Source organism: Dermacentor silvarum, chromosome 3 (assembly GCF_013339745.2).
Source record: "Dermacentor silvarum isolate Dsil-2018 chromosome 3, BIME_Dsil_1.4, whole genome shotgun sequence".
In the NCBI taxonomy this organism is placed as follows: domain Eukaryota; kingdom Metazoa; phylum Arthropoda; class Arachnida; order Ixodida; family Ixodidae; genus Dermacentor; species Dermacentor silvarum.
In genome coordinates, this window is record NC_051156.1 from 188,652,258 (window position 1) to 188,672,874 (window position 20,617).

Sequence of the window (20,617 nt, forward strand, 5' to 3'; positions counted from 1 at the left end):
ACGGTCCCGGTGCAGCCTCGAGGCATCGTGCCGGGCGAGGTTTACCACGAGGCCGCCACAGCCTCGCAGTATTTGGCCCCGGATCGGTGGCCAGGACCACGCCGGGTTTGGGCCCGCCCTGAAGTCTTGGAGTGTGCATCCCTTGAAGATACGTGGCACACTCTCCAAGGCGAGCGCGGACGGCAACCCGCATCTGGTCACGCCAGGATGCCGCGCTCGCATAAACTCGGGGCGGCTGGTCCCCCGCTTGGCCGGTCCACGTGGCGATGGTCCGACGCGGTTCCCGTGCTGGTCGTGGGTTTGGGTATTCCGGCCGGCTAGCGTCGTCCCGGGGCACTCGCTCTCTATCGCCCCGGTGCTGGGATCGATCCGACGATCCGGAAGCCCCCTCGTCGCGGTAGGCCTCGCGCCCTCGTGGTCGCCGGTTCAGCCAGGGACGGCGTGACCGCCCCGCTCGTCGCGCGTTGCCCGGGCCGCCACCGGCTGCATCGGTCCGCTGGCCGCCTCCGGGTCCACGCCGCCTGGCTTGAGATGTTCCCGGCATCGGTTGTTGTTGGTCGACGGTCGGGGTCCGGTGTTGCACGTTTGTCGTCATCGCTGCTCGTAGCGGCCGTGTTCACTCGTTCGTGTCAGGAAGGCGAAGGCCAGGGCGAGAGGAAGGCGAAGGCCAGGGCGAGGGTAGAGAGGGCAGAGAGGCTTCTGAGAAATCCCTGTGGCTCAGGGGACATCCGGGGTAGTCGAGAGCTCAGCGCTCCCTGCCGGTTGACTGGGGAACTAGTCTTGAGGAAGAGCGCTTTCGCTGCCTCCCTACACACTTTCTCTCTCTCTCTCTCTCTCTCTCACCGCCGGCCGCCCCCTCGTTGGCTTCTGGTGTTGTAGCGGTGTGTAGCGCTCGATGTGCGGTTACGCGTCTCCGGGGCAGCCGCTTCCTCAGTGTCTTCCCTACGGAAGTAACGCTTCAGCTCCCCGACGTGCGTTTTGGCGCTGATACGACCTGTGTTCAGGTCTCTTAGTTGGTAGTTTAGTCGCGAGAATTTCTCTGCCACTTCGAAGGGTCCCACCCATTTGGGTGCTAAACCCGCGGCAAACCCGGTGCTCGCGTCGCTGAGTGCGTGATTGCGTTTCAGGACCAGGTCCCCCGTTTGGAATTCCATGTCCCGGTGCGCCCGGTCGTAGGCGGCCTTTTGACTCGCCCTTGCCCCTTCACGGTTGCTACTCGCTTCTATCACGGCGTTTGCCAGGCGATCACGCATTTGCCGGGCATATTCGGCGATTGCTGTTTTTGCTCCGGGTGTGTCTGTCCGTTTGGCCAAGATTGTGTCCGTCGGTGTCTGGAGATCCCTCCCGAACATCAGAAAAGCTGGCGTGAAACCCGTCGAACGGTTTTCACTCGTTCTTAGGGCGAAGGAGATCGCATCTAGGTGCTCGTCCCAGTCGTTGTGTGCTTGGGCGTATGCCCCAAGTAGTGGCTTCACATCTCGATTCCGGCGCTCCGTCACGTTCGACTGAGGATGGTAGCACGTTGTCTTCACCTGCCGGACACCCATCGCTGCGCATGTATCTCCGAAGATTTTCGACGTGAAATACGATGCATTGTCGGTGATCAGTCGCTCGGGGAACCCATAGCGACAGAAGGTCTCCGATAGTTTTTTCAGGACCTCCTTCGTTGTCGCTGCTCGTAGTGGGTACAGTTCAGCGATTCCACTGAAGTGGCAAGTGATGACTAGCACAAATTTGTGCCCTCTCTTACTGCGCGGCAGCGGTCCGATCAAGTCGCACGCCACGAGTTCCCATGGCTTCGTGCTCACGATCGGTTGTAACAAGCCGGGCGGCTTCCCGCCTCTCGGCTTCCTTGCTTGGCAAACGTGGCAGGTTTGCACGTATTTACATACATCACGCTTCATGCCCGGCCAGGTTGCGAACCGACACAGTTTCTTCCATGTCTTTGATGCGCTCCCATGGCCATCTGTGTCGTGGTAATGCTGCAATGCCGCTCGTCTAAGCTGGCGTGGGATGACGGCTTTGAATCTCTCGTTTGAGTCTTCTTTGCCTGGCACGTATTTCAACAGAGCCCCGTCCCCATCAAGCAGATAGTTCTCCAGCTCACCGTCCGAGTCCGCGCCCCCCGTCGTACCGGCGGTTTTTGGGTGCTCTCCGACTCGTCTCTCCGGGTCTGTCTCTTCTCTGAGGCTGGCGACCAGGTTTTGACAGTGAGCGTCGTCCTTTTGAGCGCTGATGAGCTGATCTCTGCTGAACGCAATCTCGAGGGGCGGTCTCACCCCAACGAGATGCACGTGCTCTTGGGTTTGTGCCGGCGGGGTTTTCCCCTCTCCCCGGCTTCCCTTCGATGAGAGCGGCTCGGCCGCCCCCTCCTCCTCCTCGCGGCCGGCCGGCGGCGCGTCTCTCACCGGCGCCCGTGACAGCGCATCGGCGACCACGTTTGTGGTTCCTTTGCGATAGCGGATTTCAAACTCGAAGCGCTGTAAGGTCAGGGCCCAACGCGCAAGCCTCCCGCTCGGCTCACGGAGGCGGGTCAGCCACGTCAAGGCCATATGATCGGTCTCGACCGTGAACCTCGTTCCCTCTACGTACATCTCGAATTTTCGGAGTGCATAGATGACTGCCAAACATTCTTTCTCCGTCACTGAATAGTTGCGCTCCGCCGGGGTCATCGCGCGGCTCGCGAATGCCACCGGGCGAAGCTCAGTCTCTTCCGCCTGAAGGAGTACTGCGCCAATTCCGAAATCGCAGGCGTCTGTCTGGATCACGAAGGGCCTGTTTAGGTCCGGTAACTTCAATGAGGCTGTGTCTGCGATGGCCTGCGCGAGATGGCGGAAGCTTTCCCGTTGCTCCGGCCCCCACTCCCAAGCCATGCCCTTTTTCAACAACTTTGTCAAGGGGGCTTGCATGCGTACGCAATTGAGAATGAACTGTCGGTAGTAGCCTACCATCCCAAGAAAACGGCGTACACCACTCACGTCTTGCGGTTCTGGAAACTCGACGATTGCTCGAAGTTTTTCCGGGTCTGGGGACACCTGCCCTCGTTCCACCCGGTAACCGAGTAGGCTCACTTCTGTTCTGCAGATTTGCGCCTTGGCGGGGTTGAGTGTGAGGCCGGCCGCCCGGAGTTTTCCCAGGACGTCTCGAAGATGATCCAAGTGCTCCTCGAAGGTGTGCGAGTATACGACGATATCGTCGAGATAGGCGAGCGCGTGGTGCCATTTGGCGTCCCCGAGTACGCGGTCTATCAGCCGTTGAAACGTGCTCGGACTTCCGGAGAGACCGAAGGGCATCCGTACGAATTCGTAGAGGCCCCTGTGACAAGTAAATGCCGTCTTGCACTCGTCGCCTGGTCGCATCTCTACTTGGAGATAGCCTTTGCTAGCATCCAACGTCGAGAAGTACTTCGCTCCACCGAGGTTGGAAACTATCTCGTCCACTCTTGGGAAGGGATACGCATCCTTCTTCGTGACCGTATTTAGTCGCCGGTAATCCACACAAAGACGGGAACTGCCATCCTTTTTGGGAACGAGCACGACTGGGAAACCCCAGGGGCTCGTGGACCGCCGTACGATACCCGCATCGAGCAGCTCCTGTAGCGCCGCGTCAATTGCCTCCCGTTTGGCAGGGCTGACCGGTCTAGGGTTGGATTTCCAAGGCTGCGCGTCGCCCGTCTCGATGCGGTGTTGCACCAGCTTCGTGCATCCTGGGCGGTCTGTGAACATCTCATCGAAGTCGTTTAACAACGATAAGACGCGGTCTCGCTCGCGCTCCGTCAGATCCTCGGCGTCCGCCAGGAGATCGCACATTTTCTGATCCGGTCTCGGCGAAAATCCGTGTTGACAAGTCGCCGCCAGCGGTTCCGGCCGCTCGCGAGGCGCGTTGCTCTCGCCGAAAAGATTCCTCCTTTCCACTTCGGCGACTGCCGGTGCGGCGAAAGGCGTGAGCGGCGCCAACGGGTTTTCCCGGTAACCACCGCTGCCGAAATCGATTACAATGCCACTCTTCGCTAAGAAATCTCGGCCGAGGATTACTGGGACCGCGAGGCCAGCCAGATGAATGAATCGCTGCCTCTGCCGCCGCTGATTCCAGCGCACGACGAGTCGCACGCCGCCGTTCGAGCAGGCCTCTCCGCACGCCAATTGGAGAGGTAGTTTTCGCTGCCGCAACTTGACCCCTCTCTGCGCAAGGTGGGAGACGGCCTCGTCTCCGATCATCGATGCGCTTGCCCCGGTATCGAGTAATGCTTTGAACTTAGTCCCCGCGATTGCGAGGTCTATGAAGGGGGCATTCCCGTTGTTCTGCGCTCCGACTCGAAAGACAGAAGATGCCGCGATGGTGTTTGCCTCGCGGGCCGTTGCCTTGGCCGCCGGCACTGTTACCGGCGGCCCGTCTCGTTTCCCTGCTGGTTAGGGCACTCACGCGCGATGTGTCCCGTCTGGGCGCAGTTGAAACACCGTACGGTATTCCGCGTCGTGCGTTGTGCAAATCCGGGCTGCTCCGCCGATCTCCAAGCATCGAGCTGAGGACGGCCATCCGTGATCGCGTTTCTAGCGGATCTGCCTAGTTTCGGCACTGGCCTGTAATCGTCTGATCGGGCGTGATGTTGTGCGCTGCACCAGCCTTTTGACTGTATTGCCTGCGCGGTCCTCCACCCGCAAGCGTAGGGATCGAGGGCGCGGTCCGATATTTCGAACGGCGCCGTTGCACTTGCGGACCGACCCGGCATCGCAGCGTGCTCGCTGTTCGTGCGCCCGCTGCCGTGCCAAGCGCAGCTTGGTTCCAAGGACTCCGATGGCGGCGGCGGTGGTCGGTACGCGCGGGCTGCCGAGATTTCGGCTTGCACCCTGCGTGATTCTGCGGCCAGCTCGTTCAGGTCTCTGCAGCGTGAACTCCGCAGATAAAGTGCAAAGGTAGGGTGGCTTTGTCGAATTACCCGCTCCACTCGCTCCGTGTTCGAAGCGCTCGGATCAGCATACTCGAAAAGCTCCTGCATCGCCCGAACGTATTCCACCAGCGATTCGTCTGGGGCCTGTGTGCGTAGTTCCAACTCCCTCCGCATCTGCAGTCGGTAGTCATACGGGAGGAATTCGTCTCTGAACAGCCTACGAAACTCGTCCATGGTGCTCGCCGTGTGGCCTACCAAACGGTACCACCGGGCGGCCTGGCCGACTAGAGCAACCGGGAGAACTCTCTCCAACACCGCGCTCTCGCGCATGCCAGTCGCTTGCTCGTACTGTCGCAACGCCAGTAGAAAAACGTTGGCGCTCATTTGATCGCCGTAGCCACTGTACGTCGGTATCGGGACTCCGATACGAGGCCCGGGTGAAATTGCGGTTTGCAACACCTGCTGCAAAGCGCTCGCCAGAAAGTGCACGGGATTTGCCGCGTCTGCAGGTTTTCCTCCGCTATTGGAACCTCCGAAACTGTCCGGCCCGATTGCGGAGGTCCCTGTGTTTACTGGGAACGGGTCACTATCGGGCTCCGTGACGCGTGGTGATCTCGCTGCGCGACCGAGAGCCGAAGTAATTGTGCCGTTTGGCCAGACTGGGTGCCCGCCCAAGGTGGCCGGGGCGGCTGCGCCCGGGGCGCGTGCTGTTGTTGTGGGTACAACCCCGTCTGAGTTGAGCCCTAGGTAATGCACGCCGAAATTTTCCGACGTTCTGGGGACGCGTGTGGCGGCGAGAGATCCTTCGCCGTTCGAAACAGGTCTCTGGGAACCGCCGCCATAATCCGTTATGTTTACGGCGCGCACGGAGGGAACCAATATTTCGCCGAGTGACGAGAATAGATTCGGTAGCTCGCCGACATGTGCCGGTGTGTTGGTGAGGTGCGCGGGGTTGGGCACTCCTACATTTGTAGGGTGTATGGGAATGTTGTACGTGCTTTCACGGCCCACGTTTGTGGGTGACGCGGCCGCTGCAGCCAGGCCTGAGTTTTCCCTGGCTTGACTGCAGATCTCGGCCAACTCCATGAGATCGCTCAGTTCGTACTGTGGGCTCGTCATCGTGTAGTGGGAGCCGGCTGCTCGATTGCGTCTGCAAGCGAGAATTCACGTTGGGCGCCAGTTGTGGTCTCCGGGTTCTCTCAAGCCGCCTTTGTCCCTAAGGCTTAGGCTTGACGGCCAACTCCCTTGTGCTTGCCCTGTACTACCGGGGTTCGGCGGTATCAGGACTGGCAGAAACACGACAACGCACGATAGTGTAACAAGTACAAACAGGGTTTATTGCTCCAGGGGGAATTCGCTTGGAAGCAGGCTATAGAGTCGACCTCGACGTTTGTCGGGGTCGAGCGTGGTCGAACAAGGTAGGGCACGACAAAGGAAGGGAACAAGATGGTTACCTGAGCTCCGTCCTTCGTCGCGGCTCGCAGTCGTCTCCCTCGTCCCCGGCGTGCGCCGGTCGCGCCGCTCGCGACCGCCCCGCCTTGTTCTGGGCTTGGTCCAATAGGCGCGGGACTCCGCGGCCACGTGACGGTCTACGTATGTGACCGGTTCGACGGGAGGGGGTGAGCTCGCGCCGCCGGGAAGCCGCCTGGCCTTCCCGAGCGGGAGAACCGTGCAAGGAGCGTCTGCTCTACTCGCGTCTCCTGGCGCGCCTCTGGACGTGCGGAATTATCGGTTTCCATAATCCCCACATCCTGGAAATTCATTTCAAGTGGATGCGTCTTGCAAACTCGATCACCGGCTACAATTTGTGAATTGCAATATGTGTCACAAAAGTAATGAACTAAGGAGTTCATTAGTCAATGTTAATTAGTTGAATATGTGTTTGGATTTTTCGTGCTGCTAATGTCCGCCTCTTAGAATAACCCAGCTCGACGATAAGAATTATGCTACGTACCTGCCACAGGCGAGTTTTAAAATTCCGTAAAGCTCAATTTTGAACACCCGGCATTCTAGAGGGATCTCTGGCATCGCAATCGTTCGACTCTACCGTGGGCGTAATGGTTAGTAGATGGCTTTGCCTGATATTCGTGTTTGCTTTATTTAGTGCGCTATTTCAGCCATTGTTGGGCCTGCATTTCGAAGCCAATCCTATTTTCTTTTTAACCCAGAAGGCAGTAAGACCCCGGCGCACATTCCTTGCCATTGCGCGTTGTTGCACTTATCATTAGTTTTTTTTTTTTTTTTTTGATGACCAATTTGCAAAGTCACAAAGCTGGGTGAAGCCGAAGGGACGAAGCTTATATGCATATGTAAAACACTCATAATTCCCGTGCTGACGGAACCACCGTGCCATACAGCTTCCACAAGGACGATCTATATACAGCCAGAGTTATTTCTCATTTTTGTGGGGAACTCAAATGTGGGGCTAACGGTTTGCATGGCGCCCCGGTGCAGACTGGACGAAGGCAGGAGACGAATGGTGTAGATTGCGGATGTGGGAAAACGTATTTTCAGTCCCAGCGCAACCGCATTTATATAACACGGAAGTGAGCCAATTGACGTCGTGGTGCCACGTCACAGACTATACGATGACGGATGACGCTGCTCGCCGCAGGCACGGGCGCCTATAGAAGCTAACCATAACAGCACTGAGACAACACTGTGCTTATATGTCCGTTTTAGTGGTCTTGAAGCGAATATATAGCAGTGGTCGAACAAGGAACGTCGTTGGAGCGAACGTTTCGACTATAGGGACCTTGGCGAATTGATCGGTTCCAGCGGCATTCCTTGTTCGGCCAGTGTTATGATTACTTCGAGCTTTCATTTCCCCGTGAATATTGTTTCGTTTCGCTGTTCCTTGGGGTCGGAGCGGTGCCCTTTCCGTGCTGTTTGCCTGCCTGCTGTGGATGGCCTTATGGCACAGTTTATAGTTGCAACATGTACCACTTAAGGCGCAGGAAAGACAAATGACACAAGACCGTGAAAATGACTCACGAGTCTTGCGTCGTTTGTTTGTGCTGCGCTGCTGCCCTTTAGTATATGTCGAATCAACTAATCATCATCACCATCAGCAGCAGCAGCCTATATATATATGTCCACTGCAGGACTAATATAGCCCACCAAACCGCGTTCGCTTACACGCTAGCCATATCTAAACCTATGAGGTATAAACGTGACTTCTCGGGAACTGCACAAAGAGCGGGGAGTATACACTAGACGGAACACGAACCCTCGCGTTTGTCTAGTCTCTACAGTCCCGTTCTCGGATTAAAACACTTGTCTCGGTTCAAAACACCAACATGCTCGGTTTAAAACACTTGCTTGACGTTTAACTAAGCCTCAAGTCTCCTCCGGGTGTGCACGGCATGCAGGTTCGACCGCAGCTGCTGGCGCTGCAGTCGGTGGCGGCGGCCACCGAGGAAGCACCGTCGTCGGCGCGTCGCATGCTGCTGCTTCCGTCGCTGGGCATCGCGGCCGTGGTGCTGGGCTCTGCGCTCCTCCTCTCCATCGTGTTCGCGCTCATCAGCACGCGCACCGAGCCGTGCCGCTCGTACGCCTGCGGACTGTTCGCCCGGAGGCTGCAGGAGTCCATGAACAGGTGCCCGATATGCATCGGCATGTCTGAGTCTATTGTTGTCAGACCATCGGCCACGCTGACTGTATTTACCTTTTGGTTTTGACTAATTCAATTTATTCCTATTCTTAGATTCCTGCATTCACTAAACTAAAGGTCACGAACACTGTGTGCCGTACAGCACCTGACCATAGGTCCTTGACACCGTATATGTGTTTGTATATTTCGTCAGCTTTAGTTCCTTGTATGATATTTTGCCCGCTGAGTGTCTAGAGAAAGCCTATCACCGATTTATTGTCGGCAACAACCTAAATATGCAATGGCAAGTACGCCGCAGTTAAATTTGAAGAGTATTAGCATAGATGCGCGCGCCAGCCCAATCGCGCCCGCTATAAATTCTATGATGTCACATTGGAGGCGAAAATCTTTCATTACCATGGCATCAGCTGGGAACTACGTTACGGATCGTGGATGGATCCGGGCAGGTGCAGTGGTGTTTTGCGGCCAGGCTGGTACTGAATTATTTCGTTGTCGCTTAGTATAGGCGCGTGTATGTTGTGTGTGCGTTCTTCCAAAGCAATCCCGACAGGGATAACCGAATTCCCGTTGGCTTTCAGGTCCTTCAACCCGTGCTACAGCTTCACCCGCTTCGTCTGCGACGGCTGGCAGCAGCAACACGCGCACTCTGTGCGCACCGAGATCTTCATGTCGGCGCTCGAGCGGCTCTCTCGACTCACGCGCAACGCCGTAGCCGCCGCCGGAACCACGACTGACCAGGGCGGCGGTGGACGCCAGAAGCGGCCGCCGAGGTCGCACGGACCGCGAGCGCGTGGCGGCGCTCTACCGCAGCTGCGACGCCGTGGTGCGAGACGGCAGGAACGAGATGCCGCACGTCAAGAAGGCCCTGGCTCAGGCCGGCGTCTTCTGGCCCGTCAGGTCCGGGACGCCCGACGTGCTGCGCACCGTGCTCTACCTGTCCGAGGTCCTGCACTGGCCCGCCATCGTCTCGATCCGCGCTAACGACGACGACGACTCTGCCGGCGGAGAGCGCGCCAGCGACGTTTGGCGAACGACCGTCATCGTGCGCGAAGCGCACACCTTTCCCCGGATGCTCGGCAGGCAGGCCAGACTCCGCACCGTCAACGAGTCGCGCCAGTTCTTCGACGTCCTCCGCGCCCACTTTGCCTCCGATGACGACGACGACGGGCCCCGGCGCCACGAAGGCGGAGTTACCTTCGAACAGATGAGGGCCGTGGAGGACAGCATGCTGCCTCCGCTGCGAAGGGCCTACCGGGGCGTGTCGCACGCCGAGCCGATGCCGCTCGAGGCCGACGACGAGCGACTCGTCAACCGCACCGAGTGGACCGCGGCCGTGGCGCGACACTGGGCCGTCGCGGGTCACCGCGGCATCCAAATCATGTCTACGAACGCGGCCTTCCTGCGCGCTTTGCTCGAGCTGCGACGCAGGTACGGCGAGCGGGACACGCACCTCTACGTGTCCTGGTGCGCCGTGCGCTACGCCGCGCTGTTTGCCAACATGGAGCTCGTCCTCAACCACTACGGCGCCGACCGGGGCAAGGCGCTGCTCAACTACGGCCGCGCCTGCTTCGCCATGACGTACACGTTCGTGGGGGACCTCGTCTTCGCCCTGTACGACTCGGACGTCGTCGTGCGGCCCAACACCAACATCAACGTACACAGCCTCGTCCGGGACGTGCGCGGGGCCTTTGTACGACGCCTGTCGTCGTCTTCGGGGCCTTTCGCGGCCAACACGTCGTTCGCGAGCCGCTGGCAGGCGGTGGACCCGGCGCTCCGGCTCGTGGACATGCCCACGGATGCGTCGTCGGCCGACGAGGTCGCCCTGCCACCGGAGGTGGGCGACTCGCTGGTCACCAACTGGCTGGCACTGTGGTCGATGACGCGGCGTCCCGGATACGTGGCCCCGCGGAGGTCGCTGTCGGCTCGTCCTTTCCAGGACTGCATGTTCTACACGCTCAACGAGACCGAGAGTGACTTCGTGCTGTCGCCGTTCACGCTCGTGCTGCCGTTCTACGACGACGGCATCACGGCCGCCGTCAAGTACGGAGGGTTGGGCGCGCAGGTACGTTCGATGGGTCTCGTGCGACGTCTTATAACGGAGTGGACACACTGCGAGGGTTTGTGAGCGCCATGAAATGTGTGAAAAAGTAGATACAAGATGGGGAGACCCACAGTTAACAAAAACTTGATTTCTTTATAAATTCTTCATAAATGCGAAATCATTATATGGGCATGAAGCGAAAAATCCGTTGTTAATATCCGGCGGTATACCAAAACCCACGTGACTAAGTGGCGACTTTACGTTTCACATGATGACGAAACTTAATTACGTCATCACCTCAAACGTCGCGTGACGTCGTGATCACACCAAAGACAGCGTGATGACATCACGTCAAACGTTACGTTACATGGTAGCGACATCTTCATGTCACGATATCGCACGATGACGTCATGCGATGACGTGATCGCGTCAAACGTGATGTCACTCGATGACGTCATCGCCAAGTGATGGTGTCATCTAACGACGTCATTTGATGCCTCTTGGATAGGCAGCACACTGTGCACTTCCCGCTTTGCGCTGTCTCCAGAATCGGCCCACATTTTTGGTTGAGCAAAGGTTGCGCTGGCGGACACGAAAAATCCCGACCAACTAAAGGCTAGCAGCCTCGCTTTAAACTGCAGAAAAGTTGTTCCTGTTATCTAAACTTCGATGATATAGGGTAAATAATCGCCAGTGTCGCCGTAAACAAGACATTCTACACCAAAACAATAAAAAAAAAACGCGAGAATCGATATATGAAATCAACCAACACTTGCTCAGATTACGTTTCGTTCAATATATCTGCATGTACTGGTATAAAAGGCGTATCCTATGAACGAAATGTGACTTCTTATGTAATTTGTTTTGAAACGTCTTCAATGAGATCTAGGATAATTTTTACAAGAATTCTTGCGGGTTCCCAGAGCAACTGCAGGGGTTTATACAGATGGCATATATATACAAATTTCCGCGGAGGCTGACATTCGGTTATTCCATTGAACGTCGGTTGCATTACTCGCATGTCGAACGAAAAGAATGTTTGAACATTTTGAGCACTGATCATTTTCACGAAACAAGAAGTTATGCAGAAACCACCGACGATGATTGTGAATGCAGGCGAATAGCGGAGCGCTTCTGCAAACCTATTCGCGTTGTTCAAAGCAATGATTTGCTCGAAGGTGGCGTATACTTGTTGCAGCGAGGATATCCAGGTAGCGTGTGTTGTTTCATTGCGTAAAACCGCAGAGAGCAGAGTCGTTAACCAGCGAATCCGAAGCTGTAGCATAGGTAACTTTCCATACAAGCCAATTTGTCATATGTGAGTTTTCTCCAACTAATAGGACTCTATCCACACAACTCTCGCGCGACAGCTCGTGCGTCTCAAGGAGCTACGTTGGCGTTTCGCGGACGAACGCGCATCGCAACGGTTGAGAGAGAGCACGTCGCGCCCTTTGCTGTGGCATCTTTGCTGTGGCATCTCTGAAACGACGGTGAAAGTGAGCGAGCACCACCACCAAGACAAACGTGGCCGAAAAAGGCAATGAAAGCTATTCGCTTCAGTATCACGTTATAAATGCAACCACTTGAGAATGATTGCGCATGTGTTTAGAAAACGTTTAGTGCTTGGGAATTTTAGAAAGATAAAGCGTAATAATTGACGTCGCAAGAGCATTTGAAGCCACAGCACACACATTAGACAAATACGTGCACTAACTGTCATTCCCATGGAGGCAGGACTATCGCAGCGCCAAAGTTCCCTCTAGCGACTTTTCTAGGAAAACTCTGACTCTACCGTGGCCTCCGAGATTGCAACGGTGGACCAGTGCAATCTCTGAGGTCGCCACGGCTCCATTAGCGTAGACCACATCACAGGTCTGTATAAAACGCATCTTTATTCACACTTGACACTGGCACGTCGGACGAACGATTCCACTTAATAATACTTATTACAACAAAAAAAAAAAAAAAAAGAAAAGAAGGAATTCACAAGTTTCAGTGCCTTGGAGTAAACGTACACTTCTTATAGGAACAAAATAAACTAGAGAGGAAGCATTACGTCAGGTGAAGCCATTCATTTTGCTTTTTCCCTTGCAAAGTCGGCCCAACTCGTCACCTACGAGTCTCAGCGTGTAGGGCGAGAATGTTTGGTTCGTGGTAGTTTTTCGTAGATGCGCTTATGTTTGGCTGCTCTGCCTGCAGAGTTCGGACATTAGCGCAGACGCAACTGGGAGCACTAAAACCTATACCTCACGCTTTGACGGGACGATCACGTGTTGGGGCGACAAACCTGGCTTCAATCATCTGGAACAATGCTTTATTTTATAGCCATGACTCCATTTAAGGGTGGGAGAACTTGTAAAAGTAGAGTTAAATACTAAACACGAAAGATGCTGCAGTCACTGCCCCATCGCGGTGTAGCCAGCACTGTCCTGATACACGATCTATGTATCAAGGACAGATACATCGTGTGCACACGTTCGTCACGCGTTCACGCAGGTGTGCCGGAGTGTAGCATATATCCTCATTCTAGTAGACCCCCCCCCCCCCCCCCTCCGCTTGGCGCAAGTGCGTTATTGAATTCATTCAATTTCTCAAAGTAAAGTGCGCCACAAAATTTGTAAAGTACGACTTACACACAACCTGCAGACATGATAGCATCGGATTTTAATTTGAACGTACGAGAAAACATAATTCTGTTAATTCTTTTACTAGCTCTGGAGACGAAATTTTGTCTTTGTCGACGCGACGGTGTACTCGCACGGACGCAGAAAATTTGCCGGGGTAGCCATATACAGATTCGCTGTAAAAAGAAATTGCACTTGGCCATGGCCGGACTCCGGTCGTGTCAAGGCATTGCGCGCTATCGGCGCCAACCCAGCTGAGGGTCGTCGATTAGATGAGGACGGAATGGGGACGTCGCACTATTTTTATCTACGTTCTTTTTAAATTTCTTTCAAATATTCCGTTCAGGAATTCACTCCTCTTGAGGAGTCACACTTACTCCGCCGCGTTGCTCAAGTTTCAAACGATTCAGCGTCCCATTAAGACTGTTTGGCACGCTAAACCTATTCTTGTCAGAGCAACTTATAAAGGTATAAACGGCCTCGCAAAGGCCAACTCATGCGACCTATCTTCAGGTGGGCGTTGCCTCGGCTGAGTTGGCCTTCCGCTTCTACCGCCACCTGCCGGACGCCGAGGCAGCGCTGAACGAGTCGCGATCGTGCCTCAAGTTCTCGTCGACCTCCCCGGCCAGCCCGGCGTCTCCAGACTTGCTTATGGCCGAGCTGGCTTCCGTGGAGGCCGTGCTGGACGCCTTCGTACGCTCGAGTCGCGGTGAGGACGACCGGTGGCTGGTGACGCCGCAGTTGTCAGCGATCCAGGTGCAGAATTTTCCAAGGATTTCTTTACTGTCGCATCAATAACCCCGCACAGCAGCCCCCGTGTCCTAACCAGGCCATAGAGCCACTTCTTCTCCAAATGACAGTTTTACTCATCCATTCATTAGAAGTGAAACACATTTCAACGCGTGATTTGAGCCATATATATAGCTATAATGCTAGGAGAGGGCCCACTGCAATCTACAAATCACAAGACGCAACCACGGAGCAGGAATGCATTGACGAGCCTATCACAGTACTCCCGCAGCCAAAGACCTTAGTCTATTTGGGTCAAGATAATTTTCATCGGAAACCTTACACGTATAAAAAATGTCACAGTTTCGCCCTAAGGGCGAAGCAATAAATGCGATAGCAACACAGCAATGTCATACGAAGTAAGTTGAGCGGCTTTGGTAGCAATATGAATTGTAGTAAACATGAGCTGATTAAGTAAGCAGGTGTGCTGCGGCGTAAGTAGACCGACATGAAGAGAGACTCGATGACCACGAGAAGGCGCGTGTGAAACGGTGGTGTTGATGAGAAGCGCTTCCCGTGGGCAGCGCGCGTGCGAAGGGACACACCTGTAGCGCTGCACTGCCGATCCGGGCAGCATTACATGTGTAGCGTGCGTTGGAAAATGTGGCCCGACTATTACTAACTGAATGAACAAGCGTGGTGTGAGCGCGCACAAACAAACATGAATAGATAACACTGAATGACTGCAGACAACGACTGTCAAAACGCTGGCAGCAAGCCCATACGCTGCAGCGGGCGAAGGTACGTGCGGTCTATCGCTTCAACAGAAACTGAGCGGCGAATGCACAGTGCATAAAGGTCGGAGCCGTGTGGAGATGAGAGACGGTGCGGCGAGCGACGAGCGCGGTTGTTGGCAGAGTAGAAGTGCGCCCCCCCCCCCCCTTCCGCTCCCTCCGGCGCTGGCTTCCCGCTTCCTTGCTTGCGCGTGGTAGAGATAAGCGACGGTGCGGTCGAGCGACGCGCGCGGTTGTTGGCAGAGTAAAAGTGCCCCCCCCCCCCCCCGCTCCCTCCGGCGCTGGCTTCCCGCTGCGTTGCTTGCGCGTGGGAGATTGAGTGCGTTCGCTCTCCGTGATAGCGCGCGTCCCCGCACGCTTCCGCTCGGGCATACGGCGCGCGGTGAAGATTTTATCTATACGGAACCTCACGGCGACGGCGACGGCGACGCCGACGGCAGAAATCCGGTTGAAGTGTCCATATAATTGCTATCGCAATAAAATGGTTTGTTTGTTTCCTTTGCATCGACAATTTTGACAAGGATGGGCGATATGTGACTTCTACCGTAAACTGAAATCAGAAGACAAGGGGTGATGGCACTTCTAACTCTCCGCGCCAGCTTCCTGTGACTTCTGTTCACATAATCTAGTTTAACGCCCCAAGGCTGTGGACGACATGTGGCCGTAGAGGGGACGAGTGGTGTTAAATTTGATTACCTCTGGTTCTTGAACGTGGTCCGTGACTTCGTAGTTCTCGGCAGGCCTCCTCGTCTATGCTAGTTCATTATATTAAAAAAAAAAGGAAGTAATACGAATTGCCATTCGAAAATTCAGAAAAGCTCAGCCACGCAGCTCTGCTAACGAGCTTCGGATAACGCGCGTCCGCGCAGGTGCTGCTGATCACGTGGTGCTTCGTCAAGTGCCCGGGTCGGGAGGAGCCCGGCGTCGAGGGAGACCCCTGCAGTGACGTGCTGCGTCACGTGCCGCGCTTCTCTCAGGCCTTCGACTGCTCGCCAGAGACTGTGCTCAACCCGACCCACAAGTGCAGCGTCTTCTGAACGCCTATACAGACGCGAAGTGATAGACATTTAGCGAATTTGGATGTTGCGCTATGCAAATACAGGCATACAGTATCGTTACGGCCCTATTATGACTCATGAGATACTAGTGTCGGCTCTTTCTTTCTTCTTTTTTTTTTCTTGCTCTTTTTTTCCCTTGTTACGGGGAAGTGTGGTTCTCATTCTAGCCATCGTCCTAGACCAGCTCAAATGTGGGTAATTGCAGCTGCTTTTGGCGCATATTTTCTTGTTTTTACGTTTTCTTCCGCAATATACCAAGCAAAGAAAGACGTCATACTACGGCCAAACCTATTAAATACTGTTAACAATAAGGCTGTCAGAAGCCATCATGGTTAGGCTTCGTAGTCTATACGAACACCCACCGCCGATAGTGGTTGTCCAGATGACGGATTCGAATTATATGCCGCGAAGTCGAGCAGTCCACGATATCGTGCAATGTATGTAGTTTTACACGAATAAACAGGAAACCAAAGCACTGACGTGAAGCTTCCCGAATGCAAGTTGAGATCCCGACCACGGTACGAGCAACGTTAATTACTTCTGCTGCTTGCTTTTGATTTATTCTCCGTCAACAAAAACCTCACTCATGCGCGCGCACATTTTACCCAACCCACACTAATACACATTACGTTAACAGGGATCCAGGCTCCTCAATCTGCAGACAATGAGGAGCGCTCTATATACCCTTCGAATACATGCACACACACCGTGGGAGTGTCCCGCTGCCCCTCTGCTTCCAAGCGTTAGCGTTATCGTAACCAGCATCCCTGCAGATTAGAGGAGTAGACCACTCGCCAACGAGCATTAATAAGTTCAGTGCCGATTTAGCGGTAAATGCGAGAGGAGTGCGCTAGAATTACGTCACGCCTCTTTGAGACCCTGGATCCATGACTTAAGCCGCGTTGACAACATTGGAGAGTGGATCCACAACGCCTTCGCTGAGCTGTCGGACGCGGTTATGGCTTCGCAAAAAGCCAGACTACAGAACAGGGCGGCGGGAAGAGCCATCCTCCACCGGGCCGGAATGGTAACGGAGCTCCGTGCCCTCGATGGGCAACGATCACTCCCGCCCGAGGTCAGAAGCAAGATCAAGGCGAATCCCATACCAAAGCACATGAGTCATGAACTCCACGAAGGACGCCGCAAGGCTCGCGTCGACATACAGCGCCGACAATTCAAGGGTGACCCGTACGTAACGTACGTGGACGTTGCGGCGTACCCTGAAGGACGCCTCTTCGTGGTAGCCGCCGTGAACGGGAGAGAGAACTCCTTGACCCTGGCGGCCTTCGTCAGGGCAGAGACCCCAGCTGCGGCTGAGACTATAACCGTGGCGCTAGTAATAAAGCAACAAGACAGGGTGGGCAGGGAAGTTCATGTCGTTACCGACTCGCAACAGACCTGCCGTAACTTTACCAACGCACGAACACCGCTGCCGGCGGCTCAAATTCTAGGCCCGAGGCTGCAAGAATCCCATATCAAATCACGTGGACGCCGTGCCACGCGGGACTGGAGGGGAATGAAAGGGCGAACGCCTTAGCTCGAGCGCTAATCAACCGAGTGGGGCAAAACCAATCGTCTGATCAATCCCCACCATTTACCTTCATGCCCCTGCCATCCAATTACTGCGACCGCCTCGAGATCCAGCGGCTCAACCGCAGGATTTATCCTCCCCCTAACAAAAAACAGCAAAATGTACCCACAAACATATCGCGGCTTCTGCCCCTGGTGCGGCGACACACGCCTATTCACATCTCGGGGGCGGGGGGCAAACCTCAACACTTAACGACGCCAAGCACGTCATTTGAGCGGTGGGAGGTACAGCTGACCGGCGATCCCCTGGCGGGACAAGAAGCTCTCGTCCAGCAAGTTTGTCGAGCAGCCATATGGCCAGTGGAGTCCTGGAATGAGGACACTACCCGCTCGACCACAAGAGCAACGACCTCGATGGTCCAAATGAATGCTTTCTCTTGCTTAGGGGTTTACTCGACAAACGTCCTGCCTCTTTGAGGAGGTGGTGGTCCATACAGCAGACTGATTTGCACAATCATGTCGAATTACCTTATAAGGAGCGCGCCCACAAGTGATATACGAAGTCTTCCACCTAAATGTGGCTATGCATGCGTAAGCTATACCCGTCCATTTCGCTACCTTCGAAAGAGCTATATGATTTCTATGAGTGATTTCGTTCATAACTTCCACGCATGGTCCTCTTCCGTCTTTTCCGGCGTTTCTTTTTTCTTTTTCTTTTTGAGCGGTACACTACGTATGCTGGTTTTGGGTTAATAAAGATTTAATCCTCAGTGTCATCGTCTGTACCTTCTTTACGTCCTACTCCTCTTGCACATCTTCCAGCTCAAGGTCATGAATGTGCGCAATTTCAGGAAATAAAATTGGTGGAAAGTTTGGGGCTCTTTCTGTCCGAGTGTTCTCTCACTTTTTGCCCCACAAACAATGACACATATGGCTGAGTTTGAACGAGTGAGCTAGGTGCGTTGGTGCAGGTTTGGATGACGAAGGTTTGAAGTTGGTAGGACGTTAGTAAGGAACGTGCATTGTGTTACTCAATAAAAAAAAAAAAAGATGGGCCTAAGTAAGCATGCGCCGACAGGGCAGATTTAACTTGAGGCCCTTTTGTCAAAAGAAGAAACAAGGCCTTGAAACACGATAAATGTTATTAGCAAGCATCAGAGCAGCCTGAATAAGTAATCACAGTGCTCGTTCTTTAGAACCTGTTTTCAGTTCTGTACCCCCTCTGGCGGTGCGTGCGTCGCGACATTATAATGCATTGGCTCGCTCCGTTCCTGCCAGCGCAACCAGAAGCAAGGCATGCAGCACCCTTATTTCCATATGAACAACGTTGTGCAACAAAAATATAGCGAATTTTTTTTCTGTGTCGTAATGTCGCAAAAACGTTGATGAAACCAGGTGTAAGGACATCTCAGGGACAACTTTAGCTTAAGCTCAAATATTGTACGTTTCTTGAGGTGTGCGAATAGTGACTTTCGAGACCGATACTACTAAATCGATTCAATTACTATCAAGTACGTTTCAAATAGCTTTCGAATAGTGAGAAGCCGTTTTCACTTTACGCTGACAGATTGTGGCGTTACCCTGTTGTCAACCGTGAGTCAAATCAAATCAAACTTGCGTAATTGGCTACGTCATTTCTGTGTCATATAGTGTCCATACACCCTCGGCAGCGCGCTCAAGACGTTTCACGTACGCCACTGCGGCTGCGTACCGGTACAACCTATTGTATTTTTTGTTTCTCGGCGTGAGCAAAACGGCAGTAAATGTAGCCTATGGCACGAAGCCTATGGTACAAATGTAGCCTATGGCACTATAACGATATAAAGTCTTGCACACTCCAGATTGTTAAAAGCACGAGCTTGATGACATATTGCACCGCCCAGTTTCGAATGGGATGCGCACATCATCACCGTCGTCGTCATCATCATCATCATCATGACAACGAAATGGATGTGCAGCAATCTTTGGTTCAAAGGAGTTTGAAAGTTCCCGTGTGACTGGGGTATCCTACTCCAGTCACACGGGAACTTTCAAACTCCTGTATCTCCCACTTCCCCTTACCCCATTGAGGAGTAGCAGGCTATAGAGACACTCTCTCTAGGCCGACCTTTTCCGGACCCGGGCCCGGCCCAGGCCCGGAAATAATCTACGTTACCCGCCCGGCCCAGCCTGCCACCCCTTTACCTTAGGCCCGAGCCCGGCCCGAGACCGAAAACGATCACCGAGTGGCAGTAATAGAGAATGAAAGGAATTTATTCTTAAGGCATAAATACATGTCATATGCAATTATGAACACCATTTGAACGGTCTGAACGCAAATACCAGCGCGCGAAGTAGTACGAATGACCCTGCCGAGCAGTATCGCCAGCAGTTTCCAACGGCGCGACGTTGATGCGGCACAATCCACTTCTATCGCAGCGTCCGCCACAGTATTTTTCCACGTCGGGTGCCTCACTGCAAAGCATGCGCAGCCCCAGCCGCTCGGCCCACTCAACCGTATTCTCATGCATGCGTATTCTAGTACACACTAGCCGAAGCGCAGCCACGACCGGTCGTGAGCGCAGCGCATGGATGGAGTAAATTGAGAAAGAAATTAAGCTTCTCGTTCCTCCGTGGTGCAGCGTAATGCGCTGCTGCTATAGGCGGCCGGTTGAGAACATGCGTGCAATCATGGATGGACGCAGTGCCATATTTCGGCCGCGCGACGAATTATCTTATCTTACCAGTCATCGTTTTACCACTTCGCCTTTGAAGAATCAGCAAGTCGCGAACACGCTTGCACCGCGCTGAAAGCATTAATTACATTGATTTACGTAAGGAATACAATGGCATCCTTTGGTTTGAGGCGACTTCGGTCTTTCTGGACTTTTACATTCTGTTCAAACAGCGCAAAATACGACAGAAGTAGTAAAGGGAAGTACACAGGAGTAGCACTGCTCGCTTCCAGCTGCGCCGGGGCAACAGGTATTTCAGAGTCGAGACGCGTGAGGATAACTCCACCAGAAACCACCAGAAAGTCCGAGCCCGGCCCGGGCCCGCGTCAAAATACCCGCGCCCGGCCCGGGCTCAGGTCAACAAGCGCATGCCGTGCCCGAGCCCGGCCCGAGCCCGTGAAATAACTGCCCATATACCCGGGCCGGGCCCGGGCTTTCGGGTAAGCCCGAGCCCGTGCAGTGCTCCAAAATTTCAGCGTGCCTGACGCACATTCTACTGCACCAAAGGAACATGAGCATGTCGTATGTTGGGTCACATGGGATTTTAAAAGGTAGGAAACGAATTGCGTATGGTGAGATATATAAACGTTTCTTCTTTTTTTTTTTTTTTTTTTTTTGGCAAGACG

The 20,617-nt window shown here is 54.2% G+C and overlaps 2 protein-coding genes across 2 annotated transcripts; one reads left to right on the forward strand and one right to left on the reverse strand.

Moving 5' to 3' along the window:
• Positions 1-4,378: 4,378 nt before the first annotated feature.
• On the reverse strand, positions 4,379-6,634 carry LOC119445078 (uncharacterized). The gene has a single exon (XM_037709403.2). The coding sequence runs from the start codon at positions 6,005-6,007 to the stop codon at positions 4,379-4,381; it is 1,629 nt and encodes a 542-aa protein (XP_037565331.1). The 5' UTR covers positions 6,008-6,634.
• Positions 6,635-8,288: 1,654 nt separating this feature from the next.
• LOC119446286 (uncharacterized) lies at positions 8,289-15,785 on the forward strand. Its single transcript, XM_037710679.2, has 4 exons — positions 8,289-8,486; positions 9,080-10,563; positions 13,680-13,922; positions 15,559-15,785. The coding sequence occupies exons 2-4, from the start codon at positions 9,346-9,348 to the stop codon at positions 15,724-15,726; spliced, it is 1,629 nt and encodes a 542-aa protein (XP_037566607.1). The 5' UTR covers positions 8,289-8,486; positions 9,080-9,345; the 3' UTR covers positions 15,727-15,785.
• The last annotated feature ends 4,832 nt before the right edge of the window (positions 15,786-20,617 follow it).